Below are 24,530 nucleotides of genomic sequence, written 5' to 3'. Positions count from 1 at the left end.
TCAACCCGTAGCATGTGTTTGTTGGCTCGTAAAAGACATGCACTAAACTGCTACATAGGAACTTGAGTATGGAGGTGATGCTATCAATGGGGAGAGAAAAACCTTCATCGAATATGATTAAAAATATTGTTTTTTTTCAAAATCATGATAATCATACCTTCTTAACGCTTTCACAAGCGCATGATATACCGACCTTGGTGAGAAGGTGGGCGTCTGTGTCATCAAAGTAGGCCATCAACAACTGATACTGCCTTTGGCATTTGAATTCTCGAACATTCATACCATAAGAAATATTCCCTTGGCATTTGGTAAGGTGGAAAAGTGGAGATTTTTTAATTTCCCGAGTTTGATGTTTTAAGCTATAGTAGGATTATAGGAGACGGTATGTGTATTAACATTTTTATGAAGGTTATTTATTTAAGGGGTATTATTCTTCAAGGTCCTGATACCATGTTCAGGATGGGACTAGATGTTGTAAGTGGCGCCTTGTATAAAGCAGCTATTGTACAAACAGTAATTAGCGCTGTCATTTAGCCTGCAACCTCGGGGAATCGCGGTACTTGTCATGTACGCTGAACGGAACAAAATGCACTCACTAACCGTTATGATTATTCGTGTTCTCTATATCAGATATCATTTATTTGATCTAACAATGCATATTTTACTGATAAAAGTTCATTATTTACATTAGTAGCTCCGAGTAAAAGCCGGGGCTCTCGCTAGGTTTGACAAGGGAGAGAACTCCATCGTATCGCGGTACAGAGAAAAGTTGTGTATGGAGGTCCGAGTATACTGTTAGATTGATACTGTTATGTATTGTTTTGTGGGATGCGAGGCTGTGATGGATCCCAGTGATATTAATTTCATCATCACACCTGTGTTATTGGGCATCTGTATACAGAGACAGTCTCACTAACATCAGATATTTTACTTCGATACGATACCTCTCAGCGTTAAGATCTGCGGACACCCCCTTAGAAGATGTCAGGAGATACACCCTGGGGGAACTTTGAAGGCCCAAACTGAATTCTGGATGCGTGGTTTCTTGAGCTAATCAGATGTCAACTTTCTGGACGATTTCGGCTTTAGTTAGTACTATAACTTCCATTCTGCAATTTCTATCTCAGCAAAACCAAACAGCATCCCCAATAGATGATGATCATGATTGCTGTTATTACTTTATTTCTATATTTACTTTTATTTTTTGTTTTGTTTTATATTATTATTATTGTTATTGTTTGTTATTATTGTTGTCGTTGTTGTTGTTAATCCACATCCACTATATTGCCACCACGTAAATTTTGTATCGTATAACATAAACGCTTCAAATATGTTGAACATATAGAAGCGCACTGAAAATCATCATACAGGGGCCAATTCAAGGGAAACAACTCGTGCGAGCTTAAGTGCTCTCCAAACAAATTAAATACATTTGTTCTAAGTAAATAACTTGAAATAGGTGGAAATTATGTTTAAGCAACAAAATAAGTGTATGTTTTTTAACAGTTGCTCTTGTGAAATATTTTTCTTTGAAATCAAATATAGGCCATGCTTGTCGATGATGAATTAGCTTTTCAAATTTGCACAGATATGTATTTCAGTGAATTCACATTTTATAGCAGCAACTTTTGAAAGATTTTTTTATTTTGAAATTTGCACAATTGTCGAATTTAGTCTGTCTCCCATATTCTATAGAATTTAAAAAAGGGGCCCAAATCAAGTCTAGAAGGATTGGGTAAGTCTAGATTGTCTCAGCTCTGAAATTAAGCATTGTCCTGGGTTCCATGTCGATTATCTTTATTTTGTAGATGCATATACACTCTTCAAAAAAAGAAACGCACAGGTAGATTTTTAGTAAATTTATTGTACCTAACAAAGTCGATACATTTAATCTAATATCATAGATACAAATATGAAAATTTGGAGCTCGATAGTCACATGATGTCGTTGTACAAAGGCATTGAACACTGTTCATTGTCTTCCCTCTCGCCTGTGAAGAAGAAATCGTGATTCATCGCTGAACCATACTCGTTTCTAGTTTCTCAAATTCCAAGGCTTTCAGGTATGACACCAACGCAAGCGTCGCTGTCGATGGATCTATTGCAAAACAGGGACGATAACTGGTCTTCTGGGTCGGATTCCAGCCTCGCGATATCCTCCTCAAACCAGGGATGCGTCCTGCAGTCTCCGTTGCGATGACGTTGGTGGAACAGTCGAATGTAGCGATCCTGTGCAGGGGTGGTAACTCTTGGTCGCGATCGGCCGGTTCTCGGGCGGTCTGCAGTGGCATTGAACTGTGTGTATGCGTCCCAAAGGCGGCAAATGGTGCTGTGCTAGACGTTGACGTGGCGTGCAACAGAAGACTGCGATTCCCCTCTTTCGATACGTCCTATGGCGACGTTCCGATCGGCAGCGCTGAGTCTTGGCATTTTCGAACTTGAAAAATGAATTACAAATTATTGGCTTATGCTTGCCTTTCTATAACCACTACCACGAGTTTCGAATGCCATAACTTGCACGTGCATTTGACTTTACTGTTTTCTCAATGCTTTTTTTAAAAAGTGTGAAAACAATGCCGTTTGAGACATTGCAAATCGACAATGGCTGCGTTTTGACGCACCGTTTGTCGAATATCAGGCCACCAACATTTTCCAATAACATGTATCCAATTCATATACCGGATTTTTTGTGTCGTCAGGTTCAATGAACTACATACTACCTGTGCGTTTCTTATTCTTTTTTAAGAGTGTTTATAGAATACTAAACGAGCTTCCGTGTATAACCAATTTTGTGAAACGAGTGAATAGTTCTGGGATATGACGAGCGAAAGCGAGTTAGATACCACAACTATTCACGAGTTTCATAAAATTGGTTTTAAACGGAAGCGAGCTTAGTATTTTATTTATTACTTGCCATTTACAACGTTTATAGAATTGTACTGTTTGAGTCTGAAGTGAGGCAAGTGAGTTAACTGACTATAAAAGTCCAGTCCCCACCCTTGTCGAACTAGGCTGGTATTATGGATTTACATTTTGGCTGGTCTTTTGGGCAAGTAATAAATGATTTTTATGAACCCCGATATGTAATAAACAGAGGTTATCACGTGAGTGTGTTTGGGGATGGTAAATATCCTGTATTATGAATAAACATTGTATTTAGCGAGCCTTAGCACTCTCTTACAATCCCTACTTCAGACCTGCATTTATAACCCAGTTTTATAATAATATGATGACATAATTATACAATATAATAATAATAATTTTATAATTATCCAAGAAACGAGCAATGCCGAATGTAAACCACTGGTTTCTGTGTAATAGGATCATTTCTATTGCGCTTAATCCACACGGTGGAGTAGTGAGTGAGTGAGTATGGTTTTACGCCGCTTTTAGCAATATTCCAGCAATATCACGGCGGGAGACACCAGAAATGGGCTTCACACATTGTACCCATGTCGGGAATCGAACCCGGGTCTTCGGCGTGACGAGCAAACGCTTTAACCACTAGGCTACCCGACCGCCCATCACGGTGGAGTAAGCTCAAAGCGCTTACAAAAAAAAGATAAAAAAAAGTTCTGGTTTGCGTGTGAGTAAAAGATACTGACGGAGTCTTGTTTAGGGAGTTTGTAACAGCATCTGGTATATAGGTTATATCGAAATGTAACTTTTATTAAACAGATATGTTTGAGTTGCGATTCAAATAAAGATTTGTAGCCAAATGACTAGAGACTTCTCTTGGGCTGCTGTTTGGACATGAGCTGGCAAAGTATTCACGTCTGCTCCATGTATGCACTGATAGGCTAAATAAGGATTTTGTAATCTGTTCTTGCCTGAACTGGTAATCAATGCAGGGATTTCAAAGCAGGTGTGATGCTGTGATGTTTTGAGGTTTGTTTGTTTGTTTGTTTGTTGTTTAACGCCGCAAAATAGGATATTCTTAGATATTCCGTCATCGGCTTTTCCTCCGAGCGGCGCATTTTCCTGTTTGTCTTCCAATTCAATAGTTGGATACTTTCAGTTGGAATCCTTGGCTACCCTACATGTAGTCGCACATCCATACCATCAATCCTCCTAATAAACACACACATCACAGGTGGGGACAATTATATCATCGTTGTTGAAGTTTTGTTTTGTTTGTCGTTTAACGCCGCACTCAGCAATATTCCAGTATATGACGGAAGTCTGTAAATAATCGAGTCTGAACCAGACAATCCAGCGATTGACATCATAAGCATGGATCCACGCAATTAGTGAGTGAGTGAGTAGGGTTTAACGCCGCTTTTAACAGTATTCCAGTTGTATCATGAGGCTTTATGTGGGAGGAAAGCCCGAAGTGATGCAGGTCTCAGACGTTTACCACTTCGGTGAAACCCACGAGCACGGGTATGGTGCTGACAAACCTAGAAACATAATCGGGGCGAACCGGGATTCGAACGCCCAATCATAGGTTTCTGGCGTGCCCAAGGGACGCAACTCTGCACAGCGAATCGCGGCGCCTTAGACGACTGGGACTGACATCCCCACAAACATAAATCATGCACAAAAACATTACATTAATTCAGCCCTTTGAATTCCACACGGAATTTATTTCTACATAATTACATGTCTTTACATTACAACTTTTGAGTATAGAAAAGCAGGTTTGGGGCCGTTAGTAGACACCGTGGTTATCTGAAAGTTAATTACGTTTCAATTGTTAACTAGACACGTTCATTCATCTGTATATAAAGGACAGTTGAGTAAAGCATGGCAATCGTCCTCAATTAAATCCAGTGATTGACATCATGAGCATCGATCCACGCAATTGGGATACGATTACATGCATCAACCAAGTCAGCGACCCTGACCACCCGATCCCGTTAGTCGCCTCTTACGACAAGCATAGACGCGTTTAACGGCAAGCATGGGTTCTCACCCCGGATCTTCACGGGTGGTAACGGTATGATGCGTGTTTAATCTGAACTCACTCCACCTGGGTCTGATCCCGGATTTGAAAGCGTCATAGTACCCTCGTGGTAAACGTCCACAACTGAACAAAAACAGCTAAGGATCATGAATATATTTTTTTTCGTTTTGGGGGCTGTCGGGTAGCCTAGCGGTTAAAGCGTTCGCTCGTTTAGCCAAAACCCCGCGTTCGAATCCCGACATGGGTACAATGTGTGGAGCCTATTTCTGGTGTCCCCCGCCGTGATAAAGCGGCGTAAAACCATACTCACTCGCTTTTTCTTTGGGGTGGGGGTATTTTTTAAGTGAATTTGATAATGATATCCCGAAAATTATTCATGACCCAAAAGTGTGTTTTCTTCAGTTTATAACTGAAATACCGTTCATTGACTCGTCGTCGTCGTCATCATCATTATAATCATCATCATCATCATCATCATCATCATCGCGATATTTAGAAGATACAATCAGGAATCCCGTCGGGTTTCCGGATTGGAACAGATTATCTCAGCAAAAGCTTTTCGTAAGAGGCTATGGATCTGGTGCTCGGTCTCATTGACTGGGGGGACCGCCTCTGTGACCTAGTGGTAGAGCGTCCGCCGGGATCCGGAGAGCGGAAGGTCCGGGGTTCGATCCCCGACCGCGTCATACCAAAAGACGTTAAAAGATGGTACTTGTTGTTATCCTGTCTGGCGCTCGGCATTAAGGGGCTAAAACAAGGACTGGTCGGCTCGGAATCAGTATACTGAATCAGTGTTTGAGTGGGGTATTCATGTTAAACTGCGGCATGGTATCTCAACGAGCTAGCTAGTCGGCATCTGTCCGGACTAGTACAAGCAGCCACACAAACACACACGCGTACATGCACGTCGCTATATAAGTGCAATAATCTTGAACGCGACGTTAAACCCCATTTCACCTCACCTCATTGACTGGGATGAAAGCATTTAATTGTAATTACACGTAATCCAAGCACTGGATTTTGTGGCGCTGACAAAATTTATTCGCATTCACTGTGGCTGAATGTGGCCTCAACAACAAACAAACAAAGAACAGCAATCATACAAACAACATTTCCCGACTACGAGTAACAAATAATCGTTCATGCGATATACCTGGCGGTTTAACAATGGGGCAGGCATTGTGTGCAGAAGGTGCGCATTAAATCACATAGCTTAAACTGTAAGACAGGTCAACACAGCTTCTAAAACTAAAGTCACGCCCGCCTCGCAGAAGCACGCGTTCTTCCACCGTAATAACCAACATCTGAAGCAGATGATATTTCTAATCATATGTGGTCACAGAGGATGCTAATCCTTCTCCTTTGTTGTCAACCCACGAGTATGACATAATACCCATGGCTAGGGAGACAGCAGCAGTGCGGTATACAGATGACAACACGCCTCAAGAGGTGAGCCATTTAACAATGTCATATTGACTTACTGATATATGTATGTTTCGAAACACCTGATAATACATACACAAAACACGGGATAACACATTTATTCTGATATTGACTAAAAAAATATAAATTGATCGATATCAGTATGAAGGAAACCCGTCCCCACACACCCCTAGACTGAGTTTGGTTTTTCACCGCTTTGATCAGTATTCTAGTATTATCTCGGTTAGGTGTATCTGCGTGAACGCTAAAACTGATACAGTTCTAAGACAGTTGCCATTTGTGGATACCTATAAACAGGTATGGTGCTGACAAGCCAAGAAACATAATTTTCAAGCATTTGATTTCATGATCCTAGGCTTCTGGCACGTCCAAGGGACGCAACTCTGTTAGACTCGGCCACCCGTGACCCAAATGTATAATTAATCTCATGTAGGTGTGAAAGGTTTAACGCCTTGGTACCGCTAAGGGATGTTTTCTATTCGGGTCAAAATCGTGCCACTCCGGGACAAGCCGAATGGAGATCCGTGTCACCATTCGTCACCACTCGCCCCTTTCCGTAACCTGTCCCGGAATAACACGAGTTGGTCACGAATGCCGTGAAACGTGTAAGGGTCACAGCGCTTTCGATTTTTCGATATTCAAGAACACATGTACATAATCATTCTGAGTCACAGACTCCGTGTTCAAATAGTTGAAATGTTTCCTGTAAATCTCTAAAATTAGCCTTGCCGACACCTTGCCAATATAACAATCTTGTTAATATTCAAAACAGTCAAGTGTTGAAATGAACAAAGTTTAATTCTCATTAATATGACATCCATTACGATTTCAAAGTGTTAACTTCAAATCTTCCATTATGCAAATCCTGTGGGTTAAAATGGGCCCTTAAAATGCCCTTTACTGCTCCTTGCACTGCCTAGGTCCAAAGCGAGGCTCTCGGAACTCCCGTTGATGTTTTAACTCGCACACCTACCCAGGTGTATAACGAGGAGATCGAAGAAGCATTTTGATTGGATGGTTGTGTGACAAGGTGAAAACGATCAGGTGATCAGGATTCGAGATGCATCGGTTAATGAGGAGGTAAGAATGACCAATTGCGGATTCGTTGGCTTTTCTGAGAAGAGGGAATGAGTGTGTATAGTTTTACGCCGCCTTTAGCAATATTCCAGAAACATCGGAGCAGGGGACACGAGAAATGGGCTCCACGCAGTGTATCCATGTGGGGAATCGAACCCGGGCCTTCGGTGTGACGGGGGGGGGGGGGGGGGGGGGGGGGGGGGGGTGCGGGCAGTGGCACAGGCGTTCGCTCGTCACGTCTAAGATCCGGGATCGTTTCTACACGACATGGCTGATGTGACAGGAAGTGATATGGCTGGAAAGTGGCGTAGATAATACCACTCACTGACCCTGAGGTTGTTAAAGGTTACAATAGGGTTCGTGAGGGCTACAGGTTGCATGGTACAATATCTGCGCTGGGCTATACTGTATTGGTATAGAGTGTGAGGGGTGTAGCTTGGTGACAAAAGTTGAAACGCCCTACTTCCATTAATATTGTATATGTTCAATATAAGTGTATATGTGTATCCGTTAGTCATAGAATTTTTATTTTTAATAGACTTGTACTATGTAATATATGTCGAGAACATATCGCCTCAGTGCCAGCGTGTCCACGCTGAAAATATCTCTATAACTGCAATTATGTCTTAATGCGTGCATGAGTGTTTGTTTTCATAAAGTTTGATATGACCGTTTTTGGCGAGCTCAGTTTTTTACTTGTTCGTCCTTTAATTTTCCCGTATTCCATCTGCTCTAAATTTATAAAATATAAATTTAGAGCAGATGGAAAACGGGAAAATTAATTTACTTAAAAAAAATAATAATGCCGAATGTGTATTGTGTATGTACTGTGAATATGCTACAAATGTTCCTGGCACTTTTTGTTGAGGAAATATCTGTCAAAATGTCAGTCGGATTCTATATAAACATTATAATGAACACGTCCGTTTTAAATAGCACTCCAACTATGCTGCACACACATCATGTACACCTCCGGCAGCTGCTTATACATGTTTGAGACATCGACCGTGTGTAGACCAGATGTAGCCGAGCAACACAACTTGGGTGAATATAACCGCAAACTATCCGTCGATTCAACGTTTCCATGGAAACCGCATCTTCCCGCAGTCGCTTTTCATCCGGGGTCTCTGAATCTCCATATTGTGATGATGCGAGATCACGAAGATTGAGTACGAAAGGAACCGACTAAGTCCTGCGTGAGCAGGTTGGCACGGCCATTTGTGCATCCGGCTTTCATTCCAGTCAGCGGACGTCATAGACGACAACAGAGGCGTGAGTAGTGATCGATTTCATGTTGTCAGAGTGAAGTATGCAACAGCCTGAGCCCTATTACGCCGTGTGTCCTATTTTCGTGAGATCTTACCATCATTGATTTCATTTAAACACAAGCGTCATAAATATAACCGTATAAATAGATACCATCATTACATTTAGCGTATGAGGTCACGTGACTGCGATGCTCATGATACTGCTTCCACAAACTCGCGCCTATCAACCACGCCGTGCAATTGAAATTGACAACTTATATTCCGTCTTGCGTCCGTCGGAGGCAGCCAGACAGATAACCTCTGTTAAACATGTGCCCCTGCTCGCTATAACGCTCACGTCAGGTGAAGCGTAACGCACAATAGCGAGTACGCCAGCTGCGTTGATCATGGCAAGCTGTGACTGTTTATAGAAATGTAACAACACATGTCGTATAAGCGAATGCAGTTTGAGAATCGCCGTCCGCGTAATAACGGGGACCGGTTGTGTCCATTTAAAGGCCACTGTCTGAATCGCTTGTAACCGAGTGTCAATGTGTTATGACAGTGATGTAAATGTTGATGGGTGTGCCAAGGACATGAAGCAACCCCCGCGCCAGACCTACCGTATTTCCTCGATTATACGCGGTATTCTAGACGCCGGGCCACCAACCACTAAGGACCCCCTGCTCATAATTTATTATCAGACTCGGCTGCTAAAAAATACGTGTCCCTAGACATCATTTGTATTTGTTAAAAAACAACATATCAGACGATGAACAGACGAATTGCATAGTGATCGGAATATTACTGAGAACTACACGCAAAAAAGATCTTATATTATTTCGTATAACCACAAAGCATTAGATACAGTACATAATTATTTAAATCAATAATAATAAGTATTCAATTCCACATAACATGTATGGCACCTCCATTCATAATACTTCAGTCACTGATCTTAGCGAATCTACTGTCGATTTCCTTTGTCACGAAGTCATTGCACTGGCGGTAAGCTTTCTGTACATAACGGTGTCAAGGCCACAGCAATGAGGGTAATGTCTGAATTCGCAGCCTTGTCACCGCACAAATAATAGTCCTTGGCTGGGTGAGTGAGTGAGTTGTGTTTAACGCCGCTTTTAACAGTATTCCAGTTATATCACGGCGTGCCAGCTTAATGTGGGAGGAAAGCCCGAGGAGATGCAGGTCTCAGACGTTTACCACTTCGGTGAAACCCACGAGCACGGGTATTGTGCTGACAAACCTAGAAACATAATCGGGGCGAACTGGGATTCGAACCAATAATCCTAGGTTTCTGGCGTGCCCAAGGGACGCAACTCTGCACAGCGAATTGCGGCGCCTTAGACGACTGGGCCACCCGTACTCCACACCCACCCACCCCCACCCGCGAGACGATTTTATCAACTGATTGACTTTTATGACGAACATGAAGTATTTGCGACCTGTTTGGCCTGATGTAGCTATGTCAATATATATAATTTATTAAGTGTAGCGAATACGGAGATAAGGTAACTATATTTCATCTACACTCCAATACACGCTTCTAATTGACGCCGGGTCATATATACGCTGTTAAAAAACATAGAAGCCAGGTCTCTATTGCACGCCGGGTCTCATAGTAAACCATTTCCTATTTTATACTGTGATATGTTGATATTTTATAATGACCGTTTCCTGCAAATGTACCGTGTGTCTCTCAGAGACAATACGGTAACCTACACCAGGAAAAGGAGTTAATTCCGTTCAAGTGTTTTATGAACGTACCAAGCATTATGGAGAAACACATAAATAAATCTAATTTTGAAACTGCTTCACGGAAACTCCACGGGGACTGAGGAACTGAAATATTGCATACAGCCCGAACATTGAAAGGCACACTGATAGGGTTTAGTATACAGTAAATGTATGTATCGCCATTAGACAACAAAACTTTGTTCCTGCTGCACGAACGCGAGCTCAGTGCTCTCCAACACTGGAACCTGTTGTTCTGGGGGTGTTCTAGGTCTAGACTAACGTTTAGTCTCTGAAAATATATAAAAGAACAGGCAAGTACATATAAATTGAAAAGGAGTCCCAGTGAGATGGAAGAACCTGAGATAAATCTAGACTTGCTTTATTAGAGAAAGGTAGGGGTGTGTGTGTGTGTGTGTGTGTGTGTGTGTGTGTGTGTGTGTGTGTTGGCGGGGGGTGTGTGTGTGTGTGGGTGGGGGGTGGGGGGGGGGGGGGGGGGTGTATGGTGCCGCTACTGTAATACAACAACCTAGCGTTGAGATGAGTGAGTGAGTTGGGTTTAACGGCGCTTTTAACACTATTCCCGTTATATCGCGGCGTGTCAGCTTAATGTGGGAGGAAAGCACGAAGTAATGCAGGTCTCAGACGTTTACCACTTCGGTGAAACCCATGAGCACGGGTATGGTGCTGACAAACCTAGAAACATAATCGGGGCGAACCGGGACCCGAACCCTGGCGTGCCCAAGGGACGCAATTCTGCACAGACAATCGCGGCGCCTTAGACGACTGGGCTAAATGTTTTCCCTTTGACCTGTCCCGATTGGACACTCAAATAATATTGATAATACTTCTTTGACGATGCAGGGATAGTGACATGAAGAAATGTTTTGGCGTTTGGGGATGGTCCCTCTACAAGCTGATAAGCACATGCCACTCTCAAAGACAATCTCCGGCCTCAACCACCCATTGTTACTATATATTGTTGTAACATCGCCGGGGCGTTAAATGTTTGTCTTAAACTCAAAGACTTTTTTTATATCAATGGAAAGGATATACAATCAATTTATGGAATATCATGTAGGGAAATCGAACCCGGGTCTCATACGTGACAAGCCAACGCTTAACCTCTGTAGCGACTTCTCCAGCGCCATTGCACCAACTGTAAGTGTCTTCAGGATATTACACGGCATTCGTGACCAACTCGTGTTATTCCGTGACAAGCCGAAAAGCGACTCGTGCCTCTCTCGTGGCCATTTTTGCGACCGGGTTCCGTCTGAGCGCAAACGGGCATACCCAACACAATTGTCAACTCGTTGCGTAATGGTTCACATATATTTCCCCATATATTATATATAGTTCAGGTGCAATTTAAAGCACATCGGAACATGCGGAATTATACAGTATGATAGAACACATTTAACTGTGACTTGGATATATTTTTAGATGCAAGACATATGTAAAATTAGAAATTATTTCTGAGGGATTCTTTGACGAAGAACTTGAAATCATACGCGCATTTTGATTGATTTGTCGTATTTTTGCACATAACATTTATCGATAGGGGGACGAGTCTTCTTGCGGGTTACGGAAAGGGTCGAGTGGTGACGAATGAATTCATGCATGTACTGTAGGTCGAGGTCAAACATAGTTTCAAGTATATACACAGTCTATGCAGTAATCCAGAGGTCAAATACCGGGTCCAAGTCCAGTGTCGCATTGTGTTCAGGAAACGTTCGCTCGTCACACAGATCACTATCATTGATGCAGGTCTTACACGTTTAACACTTAGCTGAAACCACGAGTATAGTGCAAACAGGCCATAACCTGTAAGAATGCCGGTTTCGTACTCACGATACTGTTAAACCTAAGGGTTTGGTGCTCGTTTGTTGTTTAACACCGCACTCAGCAATATTCCAGCTATATGACGGCGGTTTGTAAGTCATCAAGTCTTGGCCAGACAGTCTAGTAATTGACATCATGACATAGTCCCAGACTCAACAAAATGAAGAAATTGTTCAGGTTTTTTTTTTCAAAATAACTAGGAAAAATTTGAAAATATTTCAGCTACTTCTATATCCCAGTGGATATCTTGAGATGTAACGGCCCCTGTTTGTTGTTTAACGCCGCACTCAGCGATATTCAAGCTATACGGCAACAGTCTGTACATATTCGAGTCTGGACCAGACAATCCAGTGATTGACATCATAAGCATCGATCCACGCAATTGGGATCGATGACATGCATCAACCAAGTCAGCGAGCCTGACCACCCGTTAGTCGCCTCTTACGACAAGCATAATTTATTTTTTTTATATAGTCACCTTTTACGGCAAGCATGGGTTGCTGAAGACCTATTTTACCCTGGATCTTCATGGGTCGTACACCAAAGGGACCAACCATATGCTATTCTGGGGTGATCGGGATGGGAATTTTATCTGGAGATTAGATATTGTTTCAGTTACAGCTGCAAAAGCACATATTTTTATATTATGACCATACGCCTGAATATTTTTGGTTAAGAAAGTCATCTTGCAACAATGTTGGGTTTTGGGGGTTTTTTTGTGGCAGACATGTTCTTTTTTTAATAGCCTGACCCATTAATTTTTTTTTCAAGAATTTTCTGGGACAATTTATTTTGGATAAAATCCCAGCAACCCTCCAGAATTTCAACTGGTCGGCCCCTAAGGGACGTAACTCCATCTACACAGTGACCTCAGGACGATAAGGTGACTTTTTCTTTTCAAAGCAGATACGTTATTTGTCCGCACGTCATCCCTGTTCGCATGGCAACTCCGCGGGAAGGTGTGCGAGGTTACTAGAACAGATCGGTTTTGTGGCTCGTAACCCGACGGCGTTGTGTTTGCTCATAATATCAATCACTGGCTTGTCTGGCCCAGACTCGATTATTGACAGGCCGGCGTGGCAGACCTGGAACGTTCCTGGGCTGTGGCGTTAAATAACAAACAACATACACAGTTATATAGCAGATCGGACAACCATTCCTCAGATAACAGTTGCTTAGCTTACAGTTGCTAGGCGATACCCGTGAAATCCGGGGTAGAATAGGTCTTCAGCAGCGCATGCTTGCCGTTATAGGCGAATATGTTTGTCTTTAGAGGCCTCTAACGGGATCGGGTGGTCAGGCTCGCTGACTTGGTTGATGCATGTCATCGTATCTCATTTGCGTAGATCGATGCTCATGATGTCAATCAATGGACTGTCTGGTCCAGACCGCCGTCATATTGCTAAAATACAGCGTTAAGCAAAAAAAAAAACAATGCTCGTCGAAACAGATTGCACGCCTATAAGCCTGATTAATCCTTTGGTATCAGCTCATGACGATAGTGACTTGGACCTTAATACGTAGAGTAGACAATGCCATAAACAAAAGTAGGTAAACAGTGACATAAAGAGAATTACAACATATAAGAGCCGACACTTCCCCCGAAATCGATATGCAACGTCGATAAAGCAAAGGTTTTAGATAACATGACAACAGCTGTATTACCTTGTCATGCATGTGAATACTGTAAACGTATTACCATACCCAGATAGACATTTGATATATTTATTTGGCCCGAAGAGGATATGAAATACGCCAATGCTTATCATGTAAATAACAAATTTCTGTTAGCTCACCTTGACATGAACAATGTGTCATGTGTGTTTTTGTCATGAGTCATCGCCCGCCTGTGCCTGTCAGCTGGCACTGAAACTCTTTCTCATGAATTAAAATACACAGCAAAATCATTTTCAGAGAACAAGCTCTTCATTTCCATGGCTAGATCTTCAATCTTCATTTTTTTAAAATCCCAAATAGCCACCGCCACAGCTCATTTGGTGACCATCACAGACTTCGCCCCTACCTCTTCTCCGTAACATCGGACATATTGCTTTCAAAAATGCACAGTATATTCATAAGATCCTTCACCGCCTCCGTGGTCTAATGGTAGAGCGTCCGCCCGGAGAGCGGAAGGTCCGGGGTTCGATCCCCGACCGCGTCATACCAAAAGACGTTAAAAGATGGTTCTTGTTGTTGCCCTGTCTGGCCCTCGGCATTAAGGGGCTAAAACAAGGACTGGTCGGCTCGGAGTCAGTATACTGTGTCTGAGTGGGGTATTCATGTTAAACTGCGGCATGGTATCTCAGTGAGCTGGCACTATAAATCGGCATCCTTCGGACTAGTACAAGCAGCCACACACACACATACACGTGCATGCACGTCGCTATATAAGTGCAATAATCTTGGACGCGACGTTAAACGCCATTTCACCTCACCTCACATAAGATCCTTCTGTCGAATGTATATTTTGGAAACATTAAGACACGTTATGAAAAGGGTGTTTGTGATAGGCATTACACCCAATACCTGTAAACATCATCTCCTCAGAAACAAGAGTATCAATGTCGCTGAAATTTGACATCTTATTCCCACCAATGATGACACCAGAATTTGTTGAATAGGTTTTAATCAGATATTCAATATGGCCTCCGCGGAAGCCATATTGAAGATTCTAGTTATGGCCATAACGCGACTATGAGTGTCCACAATAACGGTATATGTCGTAAATAAGTCACCAGTGGGACTAAAGACATATGTTCTGGGTTTTTTTTATACTTTATATTGTGCTTTTTAACTTTGCGTTTTGACATCCTATTAAATTCTCTCAATATACATTTTTGGCTCTATAACTTACCCTCAGAAACTTCTGAACCATCGTAGCTGAAACTTCACATGCAGTTATCACCAGTCTACACTATTTAACATTTATAAGCTGCAACATAAATTCCTACACATTTCAAGTTTATTTATCAGTTATTGGGAAATTATGACTTTAATATTATGAAGGATAAAGCACATCTGAAAATAAAATTTGTGATGAGATCAGAAAAAGACGGCAAAGAATAACCAAGATCATTATATCCTTGAGTTTGGTAGGATATATTCAAAACAAAACAGCCATTCATCCCATCAATACGACCAGTGAAGATCCGGGGTAGAATAGGCCTTCAGTAACCCATGCTTGCTGTAAAAGGCGACTATGCTTGTTGAAGAGGCGATTAACAGGATCGAGTGGTCAGGCTCGCTGGCTTGGTTGATGCATGTCATCGTATCCTAATTGCGTGGATCGATGCTCATGATGTCAATCACTGGATTGTCTGGTCCAGACACGATTATTTACAGGCCGCCGTCATGCAGCTGGAATATATTCTAAGTGCGGCGTTAAACAACAAACCAAACCAAAGAAACATCTTCAAAACGTCCGTTTTCGACTTCTGGTGTAGGTGAGCTTCTGTTCGTTTGTTACTCGGGTAAAGCGTTACTTTCAACAAGCTTTTTTGTCGTTAAAATGTTCAGAAGCACGTGTACATGTAAGATTATACACCAAACCATGCGGACAGAAGCACATCAGCTGTATCTAATGTAACAGCATGAGTTTACATTGATTGCCACACTGTAGTCAAGTCGTTGAGTACACAGTATAATCTCAGGGACCTGACCTGGTTTCGAGATGATAACGAGTCGTTAAGCAATATTTTACACTGTAAGGTAGCCCACGAGGATACACTCATCACAATAGGGATTTGAGGTATATTTCCATGGAAATAAGTTCTGCTAGAGCTGCTGGTCACACGAACAGATAGTTCGTTCAGCATCCGATGGCGCGCATGTGAGTAAATAGTATGATTGCAAATCTTTGAAAGGTATTTAGAAGCGATACACATAAGGAAGAGAATTTATGGATGTCAACTTCTTTTTTTATGAGGAACACAATGTTTTGGAGTAATGAGGAAGCTAACATTCATAAATTCTCTTCTCTGTATGATTGCAAATATTTACGTTATAATTACTAGCCAGAAAATATACATCATCATCGATGTATGTGAGCGAGTGAGTATGGTTGTACGCCGCTTTTAGCAATATTCCAGCTTTTTCACGGCGGGGGACACCAGAAATGGGCTTCACACATTGTACCCATGTCGGGAATAGAACCCGGGTCTCCGGTGCGACGAGCGAATCATCTATGTACGATTATGTTACAAATAGGTATAATGTTGAATAGTACCATGGTGTATATATACTACACAATTGTGATGGGGATAATCATATATGGCATTCTATTTACATATACACAAGACATAATGAGAATCAGTTTTGTGCCTCATGGAAAGATAAAAACATCCCTATGAATGATGGAGTAGTGAGAGAGAGAGAGAGAGAGATTTTAAGATGTGTGGCTTTTGAGAATGTATTTGTCTGTATAACAATGTCGGGGGAGCTGCAGCATGTCCTTCTGACATATACTACTCAACGGTTGCTAAGGACTACACTTGTGACTAGAGATGACAGTCCTGAGCAAATATTGAGTAGTTTATAGACACATTCCTTATCGCCCACATTGAGACGACGGAAATAGATATGGTCCACATTTTAACCCTTGAAGTGTTCGTCAGAAGCTGATAGATGGCCTCGGCGAGTGTGGGTTAGTTTCAGGGATGGGACAAGGGAGTTTGGTTCAGAGTCTGAACTTCTCTTACGCATGCCCAGAGAGGAGGCCCGGTAAGGGTGAAGGAGAGCGCAGTACCCTTTTTGAAGCATTTATACATGTCATTGTATAATATACACTAAATCATTGGTTATGTTTCCAATAATAATTACACGAATTCCAAACGCAAATTGTTCCGCGATTATACACTAAATCATTGGTGATTTTTCCAACAGTAATTACACGAATTCCAAACGCAAATTGTTCCGCAATTATACACTAAATCATTGGTGATTTTTCCAATAGTAATTACACAAATTCCAAACGCAAATTGTTCCGCGATTATACACAAAATCATTGGTGATTTTTCCAACAGTAATTACACGAATTCCAAACGCGAATTGTTCCGCGAATTATTTGTATTCATCCAGCGTTTTTTCTGTAAATAGTCATGACCAGACATTTTAGTGATTGATATCATGAGCATAGATCTACGTAACTGGTTTACGATGACATGCATCAACCAATTCAGCGAGCCTTACCACCCGATCCTGTTACGTTTGCGACAAGGTAGCTAAGGATTGATTCTAACCCAGGTCTTCACGGGGTATTATTTCTACGTTTTGGCCACGTCTTGTTGTCAAAGTCGTTGTGTCCTTTCGCAATGCCATGATCCTCTGTTCCTGGGTTCGAATCCCAGATTTTCTCTGAATATAATCACGGTTTGCCAGCTCCGTATCCGTCTAGATAAAGTGGTCATCATCTAAGACCTGCATCCCATCGGAATTTCCTCCCACATCAAGTTGACACGCCTTGATGTAGCTGAAATGCTGTTCAAAGCGGTACAACGTAATTCCTCACTCAAAATGTTGGAGGGGCAGGGGTAGCCCAGTCATCTAAGGCGCCGCGATTTGCTGTGCAGAGTTGCGTCCCTTGGGCACACCAGAAACCTATGATTGTGGGTTAGAATCCCGGTTCGCCCCAATTATGTTTCTAGGTTTGTCAGCACCATACCCGTTCTCGTGGGTTTCACCGAAGTGGTAAACGTCTAATTCCTGCATCACTTCGGGCTTTCCTTCCACATTAAGCTGACACGCCGTGATATAACTGGAATAATGTTAAAAGCGACGTTAAACCCAACTCACTCACTCACTCACTCACTCAAAATGTTGGAAGCTTAGGACGTACAATATTAATGCAATGTAAAAATTATATTTATTTTGAGTTAGCCCCCTTCCCTGTGACCTTGACACAGCCATAAATGCAACGTAGAATATGCTAGGACAGTTTTGGAAAGGTTTTGTGTTGGCTAATGTTGTCCTCCATTATCATTCAATGTTTCTTGACGTGCAAGAACTTTTTTAAATAGTTTACATGAATGTCTTTTTGATAACCACCCATGGCTTCAACAAAACATGTAACTGACTGTCACAATCCTTACATGATGCGATATGGACCTTTCAGCAGATCGTAGTCATGGTAGCAGTTGGCGGTGGGGTAGCCCGGTGGATAAAGTGTTCGCTCGTAACGCCGAAGGCCCTGGTTCGATTATCCATCAGGGTGACAATGAAACGAGTGTGCGAAGCATTGAGACAAGCATTTACAGCTCATTTCTGTTTTCGAAAACATATAATCAGGGGCTTTCGAGTACAAAAATACAAAGCCACGCTCTTAAAATGTTGTTCTTTCATTCACCCAGTCGTTTCTGAGCGCCACGGCATAGTCACCCAAATGGGTTCTGTTTTCTTTTCCTAAGATCGGAATTTTAAAATGAAAGCGGTTCAGAAATGGGGATAAATCGTTTTAGAAAGCTGACATCTGGTTTGCTCAAGAAGAACCCACGCATTCTTCATTGAAACTCAGAGCTGACCATCTATGAAGATAGTATAAGATGTGAGGTGAAGTGAAATTGGGTTTAACGTCGCGTCCAAGATTATTGCACTTATATAGCGACATGCATGCACGTGTTTGCGTGGCTGCTTGTACTAATCCGGACTGATGCCGATTTATAGTGCTAGCTCACTGAGATACCATGCCGCAGTTTAACATGAATATATGAGTATACTGACTACGAGCCGACCAGTCCTTGTTTTAGCCCCTTAATGCCGATCGCTAACAAGTACCATCTTAAAAACGTCTTTTGGTATGACGCGGCCGGGGATCGAACCACGGACCTTCCGCTCTCCGGGCGGACGCTCTACCACAAGACCACGGAGGCGGCCCGATAGTATAAGAAGAGGTATAAGAAACATAAGGAGCAGGAGTAAGGATCGGATTGTAATGAGCTTACTAATTATATAACTTATAGAGAATGCAATCCACGTACATGCATCAATTATCCGAACAATGTAAACCGGTCTTGCTAAGTAGTTCATCGGTACCGCTTATTCATTTCGTGAACACCTGGTGTCATCACTGATTTTCAATGATTCATTCCGATAATTTTCACAACTATTTTGCCTGTAACGCCAATGGAACTTTCTCGACTGATTACTCTCTTGCGTTGACGTTTTACATTTACAAGATCAGGTAACCAAAGGGGTATGGTTACCAGACTATACAAAGATATATTGACACCCTGCCGGAATACAGACAGCCCCCTTTTTATTACAGTCCACATATTACATATTACAGCAATATTCCAGCAATATCACGGCGGGGGACTCCAGAAATGGGCTTCACACATCGTACCCATGTCCGGAATCGAACCCCGGTCTTCGGCGCGACGATCGAACGCTTTAACCACTTGGTTACCCGACCGCCCCTTATAATATATCAGTCAATCCAATATATGTATTGTACCTATATCTTGATAATGTTTTAAGATCCTATGAAGTGCTACACTCGTATACCCCATGTACCTATGTTACAGATATATGTCTACTGAATTGAAATTTTAGGAAAAGGTGTGACATTGTTCATGTAAGATGGATGTTTACTTATATTTATTGTTTGTTTTCTTCCAGGTGGTGTGGCGGTATGATATGCTGCCCGTGGTGCACAAAATGTGGGGACATCGTTCCTAAACAGATCATTCTTTTGTACGCTCTTACATTTCTCGTTTTCCTCCCTCTAATATGCGTCAACCTTCGCCATTCCTTGTACCACCTGCGTTTGCACGATGCAGACGAAGAAGAAACGCACCTGATGACTGAAAACGACAAGCGATTGGTCGAAAATGGACAAATCATCAAGAAGTACAACGAGTCTGTGATTCAAAACAGCCAATCGGGGCCTTCGTTACATTCTGAGGATATGGACGTGGGTATTACTGTGATAACGGTTTCGCGAAATCGGCACCGCAAGGGCGGCTACAGGCCTCAGTATCTTACTCAGGTTGTCGGACGACTGCTAGGTCTGTTGAATAGCACAGCCAAACATTCGAAACTGAAATACGGGTTGTTTGTCTGTAACGTCGATGACCATCCGGAAACTTATGACGAACTGAAGCCTTTGAAAATCCTCCTTCCAACTTTTCACATGTATCAACTGAAACAGGATACCAAAATCGACATTTTCGAAAAAGAGAAACGGGACTATATCTTCTGTTTGGAAGAGACTCTGAAACGAAACGCATTATATGCATTCTTGGTGGAGGATGACGGTTATCCCCACAAAGACCTGATTCCAGTTTTAGAACGAACCATTGACAGCCATATCGAACAAAAAGCCTTGTCGGAGTTTTCACCAAAAGTGTTACCACGAAATGTGACGTATGTAAAATTCTACCACCCGGAACGGTTGCTAGGATACATCAATGGCGAATGGGAACGCATTCCAGAGTTGATATCAGTTAGTTTCGTATTCGGAACACTGATGACTATTTTATACGCGCACTTTATTCTACAGTGGACTAGACATAATATTCGGATGATGTGGTTTGCTTGTGTTCTGTATTGCGGTCTTGTGGCGCTGTTCGTTGGGCGTGTCAACTTAATGGAGCTGCGCAGGGTGTCTGTGCAGACGTACCAAGTCACCTCGGCTCCATCTTGTTGCACGCCCGCCATGTTGTTTCCGAAACAGGGTGGTTATGAAATTGTGAAACGGTTGAGTGCGGTTACGTGTAAAAGAAGATATGGAAAAGATACGGCTTTGGAGGATATTCGTAGAAGATATGGTTACACGGCACTGATGGTCCAACCAAACCTTTTTAAACATATCGGTTTGTTTTCGTCTCTACGGAAAGGGATCATTGATCCGTTTATTGTCTGACCCAAGTTGTTAAGTCAACGGCTGCATGGTTATTATTGAATCAGCCTTCACGTTGCCCAATGCCAAAAATATATTTTACTTCTTATAGGGAGTATCCTGTCAATCAAACAACAGGATTGACCATTCAGAAGTGACACAGAATCCGACATATATTGTCCGACAACTTCAAACCTATCGGATTTGAATTTAAATTATAGAATTCTTTTACCAGTTTCCCAGATTTCTTTTTGTTTCATGTGCAGCGCAATTACCAATGAGATGTTGATCTAAAAATTCCAGCAATGTTAAAACACGCATGATGGTAGAAATATTATATGAATATTTCAAAAAACATTATCCTGAAATATAGGTACATACAGAGAGAAACGAACACATATTCTGGACCTATTCGTTACAATAGCCTGACTCACATTACATGATGCTAAAAATAGCGGTCCAATCTGTTTATACCAAATAGCGATAAAGGAGATTGGGGTGGTGACGTCAATTCCGAAACGAGGCTATACTGCCGAATGAATCCAGGGCAGATATGGTACACTGGATAATCGAGGGTGACACAAATGCTCATTATTTTAACAGCCTTTCTTGCCATGCAGTATCAACTACTGAGCGTAACCATTACCTTGGTCCCAATTTTCGAAACACAGCTGAAATGAAATCAGAATGCTATACATAAATCCAGAGTTAGGTCCAGTGTCGTTTGAACACCTTTATCCAGAAATAATTAGCTTTACGAGATAAGGCAGTTCAGGCCTAAAACTCGAGCACTGGGAGTAACACATGCGGTATTTCCTGCTATCTTTTGATCAGTGTATTTAATACATTGTCTGGGTTATGTTATGATGGGTTATATCAGAATAGGTTATATGGTACAGTAACTATTATTGTGACCTTACAGTCCTAGTAATGGATCCACATTGTTACGAAATTGCAGAGAAAGCTCATAAGTTGTGATACCATGCGATTATTTTCAAAAATGATCCCGACAGCCTTCATAACACTGTTTCAGTAATCCTGAGAGGACGAGGTATACGGGATCTTTTTCGGCCAACATGATCGGCATAATTTAGGAATGGAGAAAAACGTTTAGAAATTGTTATTAAAGTTCAGAAATTGTCATAGAAGTTATCAGATGTGTTATATGAATATGAGTTAGACTTTGTTCATTTTCTTTGTTCCAGGATGAAATGTGTCAAACAGGTTTGCGAAAAGTGTTCTCTAATTAGTCACGCATACACGTGTCTCCCGTCTCGCGTACACGTTACGTCCTCTGCTGTTGACCAAACCTTTTATTCATTGGGAGATAAAAACAGCACTAACATTCATCTTGGGTTGAGGACTTGCCCAAACTTCGATTTTTAGTTTCAGAAAAAAACGTCCACTTGTTTTGAACTTTTTAGCCATGCTTATGTATTTTGTTAATGGCCCTGAACTTTGAGTAGGAGAGAAAAAGCCTGTTGTCGGGCATTGAAACATGTCTTATGATTTTCACACCTATATTTATATAGTTTCCCGCAGCATCAGAATGTGACATTTTCAGTTGGCCAAAAGGAGTCCGTAACCAACCTCGTCCTTTGTTGTTCTGTAGATCTCACTGGGGTCAGTCCTGTCCTACTTAACGAGCTTTCCAATTTAACAATATCCCCATCTAGAATTGCCAAATATATGACCAGATGTCGGTGCTGTTATGAGAGTGTACCAAAGGTCTGGCACACTTGAGTATGTATTTCCTGTTTAAAAAGCACAACTTTTTCAGTCCCTAGAATGACTATAGTCTTACGTCTTTGTTTCACACAATGTACCCATGTGGGGAATAGAACCCGGGCTTATGCGTGTCGAACGCTTTAACAACATGGCTACCAGACTACCATTCAGAACAGGGTGTAGTCCCACAAATACGAGCTTTATATTTATGACTCTATATTTATATTCAGTTTATCATAATATTTAATATTGGTTTGATTTTCTATTTCTGTGCCAGTTTATTTTAAAATACTATCGATTTACACTGAGGACTACTTTAAATGAGCGTAAACCTTACAAGCAATGACCGTAATCAGAGTTTATGGTGAATGTATAGATGTTGATATAGTTTATTTGATACGAGTCTATCATATCTGTAAGGTGGGGCTTCACGTCGCGTTCAAGATTATTGCACTTTTACAGTGACGTGCATGAATGTGTGTGTCTGCTTATATTAGTCCGGACAAAGGCCGGTTTTGAAGTGCTAGCCCACTGAGATTCCATTTCGCAGTTTAACATGGATACCACTCTCGGAGACAGTATACTGACTCCGAACCGACCAGTCCTTGTTTTGTACCCTTAATGCCGACCGCCAGGCAAGATAATTTAAAGTCTTTTGGTATGACACGGTCAGGGATCTCCGCTCTCCAGTCAGACGCACTGTCCACTCGACCACGGGGCAGTCTAACGGTTTTAAGAAATCCTGTTACTCGGTGTCATGACCTATAGAAGGCGGGATGGCCAATGTTCGTGTTTGACTTTATAGACAGTGATAATTTGCTGTGTAGAGTTAACTCCCTTTGTCATGCCAGATTGTCAGCAAACCGTGTCCATGGTTTTCACCAAAGTGGTAGCTGTCAACGACAAGTATCTAATCAGACTATCCTCCAAAGCTAAGCTAACACGCCATTATGATTGAAATACTGTTGAAAGCGGCGTTTACTCCCACACCCCCCCCCCCCCCACACACACACCCCCCCACACACACACACCCCCGCTCGCTCAATACGTTGTTGTGTATCTGGATACATGTTGCAAGCTTTACAGTGTTCAACGAATGAAGTATTAGAGAATTACAGTGTAAATAAATAATTTCTTCCAAGTTAAACACGAAGCTTTCAGCGTGCCTTTCTTGTTATTATTTATGAACCTTTGTAAAATTATTTATGTCATTTGTTAAAATAAAACGTAACAATAATTCGTTTTGTATTTTATTTATGCTCAAGAGGTATGTTAATATACCGTTCTAACTGATACAATTGGGTACAGACGAGCGTATCACAATGTACCCGGTTCTATAGGAGAACTCATCTTGCCGAGGTACACAATGTAAGGGAGATAACTAACTGTTAGTCCAGTCCAGTTTCCTCCCTTGCAGAACTAATTTTGTGTCTATTACGACTGCTGTCCCCTCTATGTCCCTCCTACTAAACAAACAGATTCCACCTCTCATGTCACTTGCATTTCCTTCAAACAAAATGGCGGCGCCAAGTCAAGACGATCTGATCGATAAATAAATCAAGATCTATATTTGTAATAAAACGGGTCTTACCTCGCGAAGTGCATCAAATCACTTGAGCACCTTATCTAAAAACATGAAAATATTTGCCAAATATCTGTCGACGCCCAGTTTTCGATACCCATGCTTTGCAAACCCTGCAGTCGAC

General features: G+C 41.8%; 1 protein-coding gene across 2 annotated transcripts; it reads left to right on the top strand.

The window, feature by feature from the left end:
* Nucleotides 1-8,564: 8,564 nt before the first annotated feature.
* On the top strand, nucleotides 8,565-23,797 carry LOC139452324 (post-GPI attachment to proteins factor 4-like). Of its 2 annotated transcripts, none has more exons than XM_071233759.1 (2): nucleotides 8,565-8,697; nucleotides 19,875-23,797. In XM_071233759.1, exon 2 carries the CDS (start codon nucleotides 19,888-19,890, stop codon nucleotides 21,118-21,120), a length of 1,233 nt encoding a protein of 410 aa, XP_071089860.1. In that variant the 5' UTR covers nucleotides 8,565-8,697; nucleotides 19,875-19,887; the 3' UTR covers nucleotides 21,121-23,797. The 2 variants fall into 2 exon arrangements, with proteins under 2 accessions (XP_071089860.1, XP_071089859.1); XM_071233758.1 differs by lacking the exon at nucleotides 8,565-8,697 and adding an exon at nucleotides 16,052-16,092.
* Nucleotides 23,798-24,530: the final 733 nt, after the last annotated feature.

Source organism: Haliotis cracherodii, unplaced genomic scaffold (assembly GCF_022045235.1).
Source record: "Haliotis cracherodii isolate W230 unplaced genomic scaffold, xgHalCrac1.p SCAF_9, whole genome shotgun sequence".
Taxonomy (NCBI): Eukaryota; Metazoa; Mollusca; class Gastropoda; order Lepetellida; family Haliotidae; genus Haliotis; species Haliotis cracherodii.
The sequence above is the reverse complement of the archived record's forward strand: the minus strand, read 5'-3'. Positions and strand labels throughout refer to the sequence as shown.